A 7,514-nucleotide genomic window follows, 5' to 3' on the forward strand; every position below is an offset into this window, starting at 1 on the left:
TATATAAGTATTTTTATATATTTAAAAAGATTCATTTGTTGGAATAGATTCTTAATAAAAATTTTTTCGATTCTAAAAATAGTGTATTTAGTAATATTAATTTTATATTTTGAAAAAGTAAAAAATTATAAAAATTCATTTTCTTTTTTGATTTATTATAAATAATAATAATAATTATATTTAAATTAAAAACAATTCATAATTTAAAATTTATTGTATAGCTTTTTAATGTATTAAATCATATATGAATATTCAAATCTTTTAATAATAATTTTTTTATTCTATATACTTTACATATTATTCTAAAGAAACTAAAATATATTAAGCATTATTTCTTAATTAATGTTTTAAATTATAATATTTTTGTAGAGAATTATAATAATAAATTAATATTATTTATAATATTAATAAATTAATAAATTATTATAAAATATTAATAAATTAAATTAATTAATATATATAGCATATTAATTAATATATATATTTCATTCGTAATAATTTGAAATATTTTAAAAAAAAATGTTTTAAATTTTTTTAAATAAATAAATAATACAATATAATTTTTAGAATAATTAATAATTATTAGAATTATCATTTTGAAATTAATAAGATTGTAAAAAATATATAATAATTTCTATTTATATTTTTTTTCAATAAATAAGTAATTCAAAAGAGATTCAAAAGAAATTCAAATAACAGTAATTGCTATAAAATATATGATTCATTTCATTATTCTTTACATATTATATGTCTTTCATTTTCATGTCGCAAGATTGAAAATGGCCTTAATTTATAATATACTAAAATAAAAAAATAATAAAATATTGTTATAAATTATTTGTAAATCCAATTAAAATAAAAATATATCTTTACTAATATAAAAATATAATTATAAATTTTGTTATCTTATTTATTTTATAAATAAATTATAATAAATATGGAAAGAAAGAAATTATATCATAAAAGTAAAACATATTTATTACAAGTTTTACATCATTACGATAAAAATTATTTTTATTCTCTTATCTTTCAAATAATTTTGGAATTATTTTACTGTGATTAGAGTTTTGTTTGAAACAATTATGATATTATAGTTTAGTTATATACATCAATACTGTATAAAATTGTATGAAAATATGTCTATAAAATCAGCATGAAGTGCATGAAAATAAGTCCATAAAATCAACACATATCAAAGTATAAATGAACTTTAGACTATTTAGATTTACTAAATAATCAAAATATCAAACAGACCAATCAAATAGTAGTTCGACTATATATAAAAAAGATTGTATAGTTCTGTAAATATTTCAACAGATATTATGAAAAGATAATTATATACTTTTATTTCGTATAATTTATCGATCTGTTTGTTAATTAACAATGGCACGAGCACTTGTAGGTGTAAAAAGAGTTATCGATTATGCAGTTAAGGTAATTAATAATATAAGTATAATATAAAATTTAATAATAATATATGTTAAAAAATATAATTTTAATCATAATAAGTTAAAATAAAAATCTAATTATTACGTAATATATTAATTATCACGATAAAAAATAAGTATATTCTAGATTGAAATAATTTTAAATAATATTTTTCATTTACATTTTATAATATTATTTTATTTTACTTTATATTTTAGATTCGTGTTAAATCAGATAAAACAGGTGTTGTAACAGATGGAGTAAAACATGCAATGAATCCTTTTGATGAAATTGCAATTGAAGAAGCTATACGAATGAAAGAAAAGAAATTAGTACAAGAAATAATTGCAGTTTCATGTGGACCTCCAAAATGTCAAGATGTAATAAGAACTGCCCTTGCAATGGGTGCTGATAAAGGAATTCATGTTGAAATATCTGGACCTGAATATGAAACTTTGCAACCTATTCATGTTTCTAAACTTTTGGCCAAATTAGCTCAAGAAGAGAAAGCAGATTTAATTATTGTTGGAAAACAAGCTATAGATGATGATAGTAATCAAACTGCACAAATGATTGGAGGTATTTTAGATTGGCCAACTGGAACATTTTGTAGTAAAGTAAGTTACAATATTAAATAATATTATTTAAAAATATATTTTAAGCAATATTAAAAACTATTTATTACAATGTATATTCTATATTTTTTTGTGATAGATTGAAAAAAATAATGATGATCTAACTGTTACACGTGAAGTTGATGGAGGTTTAGAGGTTGTTAAAATAAAAATGCCAACAGTTTTAAGTGCTGATCTACGACTTAATGAACCACGATATGCTACATTGCCAAATATTATGAAAGCTAAGAAAAAACCAATTAAAAAAGTAACAGCAAAAGATCTTGGTGTAGATACTACAGCAAGAATTGAAATTTTATCAGTTGAAGAACCACCAGTTAGACAAGCCGGAACTATTGTACCAGATGTTGATACATTAATTGCAAAACTAAAGGAAAGTGGACATGTATAATTATTAATATTGTTATAGAAAAGTATAAACATTTTATAATACATTTATTATATTTTTTACTAAATTTTATTTTATATAAAAAAATTTTTTAAACATTATGAGGTATACTATATATTATACTTTAATAAATTTTTTTCTATAGTAAATAAAATAGTAGATTCCTTCATGACATAACTGATATTTGTAATGAAATAACATTTTATATATTTCTTTGGTAAATAACATTTTCCTACATTGATTTTGTACTTCTATATCTCCATACATTATTTATGCCAACTATTATTTCATAGGTTTATACAATGTATGAAAAAATTTTGTTATTTACTGATTTTCATAATTTCCACTTAAATAGATTTTTTGTAACAATGAATTAAATTATTAAACATAAAAATAATATATTTTAAATATATTTTAAATCTAAATTATATGTGCATTCATATATTTTGTAAAAAATATTAGATTTGATTTCATATTTTTTCATTATTTATGTATACATAATGTATACATAATATGCAAAAATAAATTTAAAAAGTTGAATAAATAATAGATTAATAATTTTTTGAATTTTTACAATTAAAGATAAAAAAAAATTATAATATATCAAATTTTTTAATGTCATGATTTTTTAAATACATTCTCTAAGACTTTGAATGTATTATTAATATTTTTCTATCAAATGTTATAAATCCTATCATAATATCATAATATCATATTACTAAAAACTTTCTAAACATTCAGTACGAAATCTATGAAAGAATATATCTTTTTTTAAAATATCAATTCAAATTTTTTTTTTGAGACACATATTCTAAATTCTTTATAAAGAAGGTAGAATTAAATGTCAATACCCGTATTTATTGCCTTATAAGTATTAATTTTTGTAATTATTGAATAGTTAACTGGCATATTTTATTATATTATAAATAACCCAACCCAGAATATATAATTTTTTAATACATTTTCTCTCTTTTTAATCTATTTTGTATAAATTAAATGTTACAAAAAAATTCATTGTATTTTTACAGTCTTTTATGTTTAAGCAGCTTTTGTATAACAAAAGATAAAAAGAGAAAAAAACTGTATTTAAAATATTAATTATTTTTTACAATAATACTTTCCAATCAAATCTAGTATTACTGGTATGGGTTATAGGTGGAAATGGAGGTGGATGAAGTTGCCAACCATCCAATTCTTCACGTGCTGTTAGACATGCTAAATATGGTACTCTCTGTGCTAATCTTGTAACTTCTGAAGCTGGTGGAACTCTTCCACCTGTTAATTGCCTAGTACAAGCTGCTAAAGAAGCAGCATGAGCTACTATTAAAATATTTCCTACAGTATTTTCAATAATTCGTTTGATTAATTCGTAACTTCGTTCATAATACTGAGCTGCATTTTCCTTTAATGGAAGTTCTTTTGCTTTAATAATTGGATCATAATTTTTATCTATGTTAAAACCTGCTTTTGTTAGTTCTTCAGATGTCATCCAAACTGGAACACCATTTGGATACCATGCTAACCATTCTATAAGACCTGGCTCTATTTTCATTGGAATATTCAAGTCTAATCCTTTTAAGATATGAGCCAATGTTTGTATACATCTTAATGATGGAGATGTGAAAACCACATCAATTTTAATACTAGATGATTTCATAGCTTCTCCTACTAAACTTGCTTGCATTTCACCTACAGTTGTCAAAGGGCTATCATTTCGAAAATCTTGTATATTTCTTGATGGTATTTCTTTTGGCATATTTAAATCTCTACGAACATAAGATCCATTTGGTTCAAAACAGTAACGAATCCATGCTCCAAATGTAAAATCTACTCTTTCTCCATGGCGGCATATAAAAATTTGTCTTGAGAAACTTGAAGGTGCTTCAGAAGCCTCTATCTACATATGTAGATAAAAGATTAAAATTGGAATTTTTATACATGAATAAATAATAAATAATTAATATAATTTACTGGTTCATTAGTTGTTGCTACTCCATCAGGGCTGTCTACAGAATCACTTGATAATAATTCTGGTGGTTTACGAGTTAGAGGTATTTCTTCTTTTTCTAAAATTTCACTTTTATTGTCAGTAATTTGTATAGTAGTGTGTAAAGTCCATGAATCTGATTCAGCTGTACGTTTTGTATGATTTAAAGGTAAATGGCCTGAAATACCAGTTAACCAAGAGATACCTTCGACCCAACCATCTGTAGATGCACTACATGCCCCTTCTGGAATATAAATGTAATCTCCTACTCTTAATTCTAATTCATCATGTTCTCTAGGCATATGAGCATGTGTTACTTTATGTACATGTATGTTTTGTAATCTAGGATCTCTAGAATATAATCTTAGTTCCCAATTAGTTGGACAAGTAAGTATTAATTTTTCTACCATTAAACGCAATTGTTGATATAAATTGCTAGGAAACTGATAAGCTAGTGTCAAATGTAAAGATTTTACTTGAGGTTCTGCAGAAATTCCCAAACTTGAAAGTTTGTTTACATAATGAATAGCAACATTTTTCAGCCATTCTACATTTGCTTTTTTAACAAATAAACCCATAAAATTAGGAGAAATATATGTTTCTAATTCAATATTATCTGATAACTCATTTTGGTTAATTACATTTTCAAGAGTATTTACCAACTCTTCAGTAGATTCATCTGGTGCCTATAAATAATATATTTGTATTATTTAGTGATTTTTATTTATATCATATTATTAAGATAATTTCATACTCTAAAAAATGACACAAGTGTAATATGTGGCATATAATTATGAGCTCCATTCCTTATAAGTTCTTTACTTTCAGACCAAAATCTCATTAACTGTTCAGCTAGTTCACCCGTAGGACAAGCATATAAAATATATTGTCTATGAGTATAAGTATCCAAAGTTGGATCTCTAACATGAGCTACTAGCCAATCAGATGCAAGTTGAACACCTCGATGCCCTGTAGCAGCTAATGCTTTCTCTCTATAAACAATACAATATCTATTTGAATTGTTATGACTTATAGTTAGTAAAATATTTTTAATTATATTTTATATAATAATTATACAAAATTTTTATAAAATTATATTTTTTTATTTATTAAAAAAATAATGATAAAAAAATATATAATATATTAATTACAATAATAAATATAAACAATCACAGTAGAACAAACATAGAAAGAAAACAATAGTGATACTTAATATTTGACAGCTGTTTGTTTACACTGAATGCATTATAATCGTTTATAATTGTTTATAGAATAATAAAAAGATATTGACAATCTTTTATAATTGTTGTATAATACTTACGCTCGATGTTTTGGAAAACCTAATTGTAAGAGTGTTTGTAATGGTGTTAAATGTTGTTTTAAAATTTTCGTTGGAGTTGGATTTTTCCGTGGCGGTAACGTCGCCATGACGGTACATTACATCTTACTTACTTGCTACCAACATTGTTAAAAAAAATGCTTTATATTTTTATATCAAATTGAAATATCGATTCGATTTTCAAATATAAATTTTTAAATTTTTAACTATTATGAATAATATTTATATAACAATTTTTATATTTCAGATATTATTTAAAATGTTCTAAAATCTTCCAAAGTTTTATTTGATAAAGTTGCAAAAAAAATTTATTATTAAATCAACATCCTTGAAGATTTTTTAGAAGAATTTGCTTATAACAGGTAAATTGCATTTTTTATTAAATATAAAGAATTATACTTATCTTAATATGTTCCAATTATAGCTATGGTACATAATAAGATAATACAATATAAGAATAACATGATAAATTTAAACTTATATTTTGAATTAATATTCAATAATTGAAAAAAATAATACTACAATTTTTTTATATTTTATTTTTTATATCAATTTATATTTTGATTAATATTAGTAATAGATAAATAATCATTTTATAATGAAATTAAGTAAATATATTTAATAAATTTGCATCAATTATTTAAGAATTAATTAATTTTAAAGAAAAAATAAAAACAAAAAAAAATAAGGAATAAAAATTTTTTATTTATAATTGATATATGAAATTTATTATATATATAAGATTATAATTTGAATAATTATATTTTTTATTTCTTTATATGTAACGCATACTTTATAACAATTTTAAACAATATCATATAATTGATATATTATGTAAACTTAGTAAAAAACAATGATATGTTTATATATATTCATTCATTATAAACATTCTTTTTGTTCTGTATAATATTACAATAGAAAAATATTAAAAAAGATATTAAAATTTATTTGAAGATATTTCGATTTATATTTTTTATAAATTTTTATAAATTTTTATAAATTTTTATCTCTAAATGTTGCAAATTTTTTTATTAATTAATTTTATATTAATAATTCTATTATTTCAATTCCGCTAATTTCAATCTTTGCAATAATATAATATTTTTTAAAAATTGTTTAAATGTATTATATAAAAAAATTTTTTAAATTTAATTTTTTTTTTAAAATATGCTATATATAAAAATTTAATATATAATTTTAATTATAAATGATATTTACAAGCAATTATTTGCGTGTTATTTTTTCTTCTTTTTTTTTTTGAAAATTAATTATTTTTACATTCAAAACATGAAATTTCCAATAATATTCAATAATTCCTTATCATATAATTTATCATATAATATCATATAATTTTATTGTACTGCATTGAATATAAAGAAATTATAAACATTAAACAATGTGAAAAACACTTGTTAAATATAGATAATATAGAAAAACGAAATTTTGTTTAGAAAGCGAATCAAATAATTTTTAAAACGCATTTCTCATGTTCTTTTTTTCATATATTAGTCTATTTTCTTTGGCATTTCGATAAAGTTTCACTATAATTATATGTACACATATTTGAGTCATAACGTTCAGATTATTTTATTTCATTATTATTTTAATATATTTGTTTTAATGATTTAATTCATTATATTTTAATTATAATGAATATTATTTTCATACTTGATCATAAAATTACTTCAATTTTAAGACCTTGCATTTTATGAATTATAATTATCTTAAAATATATTA

At 20.9% G+C, this 7,514-nt stretch overlaps 2 protein-coding genes across 2 annotated transcripts; one reads left to right on the plus strand and one right to left on the minus strand.

Moving 5' to 3' along the window:
* Positions 1-1,124: 1,124 nt before the first annotated feature.
* On the plus strand, positions 1,125-2,525 carry LOC122716154 (electron transfer flavoprotein subunit beta). The gene is made up of 3 exons (XM_043938961.1): positions 1,125-1,434; positions 1,647-2,045; positions 2,143-2,525. Exons 1-3 carry the CDS (start codon positions 1,384-1,386, stop codon positions 2,452-2,454), a joined length of 762 nt encoding a protein of 253 aa, XP_043794896.1. The 5' UTR covers positions 1,125-1,383; the 3' UTR covers positions 2,455-2,525.
* A 668-nt stretch (positions 2,526-3,193) lies between these two features.
* LOC122716048 (protein UBASH3A homolog) lies at positions 3,194-5,866 on the minus strand. The gene is made up of 4 exons (XM_043938750.1): positions 5,760-5,866; positions 5,193-5,430; positions 4,423-5,124; positions 3,194-4,348 (listed from the first exon to the last, which is right to left on the minus strand). The coding sequence occupies exons 1-4, from the start codon at positions 5,864-5,866 to the stop codon at positions 3,557-3,559; spliced, it is 1,839 nt and encodes a 612-aa protein (XP_043794685.1). The 3' UTR covers positions 3,194-3,556.
* Positions 5,867-7,514: the final 1,648 nt, after the last annotated feature.

The sequence above is a fragment of the Apis laboriosa genome, unplaced genomic scaffold, assembly GCF_014066325.1.
Source record: "Apis laboriosa isolate Shangri-la unplaced genomic scaffold, ASM1406632v1 scaffold113_cov153, whole genome shotgun sequence".
NCBI lineage: Eukaryota > Metazoa > Arthropoda > Insecta > Hymenoptera > Apidae > Apis > Apis laboriosa.

What these genes read in the sequence shown, in the direction of transcription:
- LOC122716154 (XM_043938961.1), top strand. Translation starts at nt 1,384, where the DNA reads ATGGCACGAGCACTTGTAGGTGTAAAAAGAGTTATCGATTATGCAGTT. An exon ending in TTATCGATTATGCAGTTAAG is followed by an intron (nt 1,435 to 1,646) that starts GTAATTAATAAT and finishes TTTATATTTTAG; the next exon opens with ATTCGTGTTAAATCAGATAA. An exon ending in CTGGAACATTTTGTAGTAAA is followed by an intron (nt 2,046 to 2,142) that starts GTAAGTTACAAT and finishes TTTTTGTGATAG; the next exon opens with ATTGAAAAAAATAATGATGA.
- LOC122716048 (XM_043938750.1), bottom strand. Translation starts at nt 5,866, where the DNA reads ATGGCGACGTTACCGCCACGGAAAAATCCAACTCCAACGAAAATTTTA. An exon ending in CACTTGTGTCATTTTTTAGA is followed by an intron (nt 5,125 to 5,192) that starts GTATGAAATTAT and finishes TATTATTTATAG; the next exon opens with GCACCAGATGAATCTACTGA. An exon ending in TAGCAACAACTAATGAACCA is followed by an intron (nt 4,349 to 4,422) that starts GTAAATTATATT and finishes CTACATATGTAG; the next exon opens with ATAGAGGCTTCTGAAGCACC.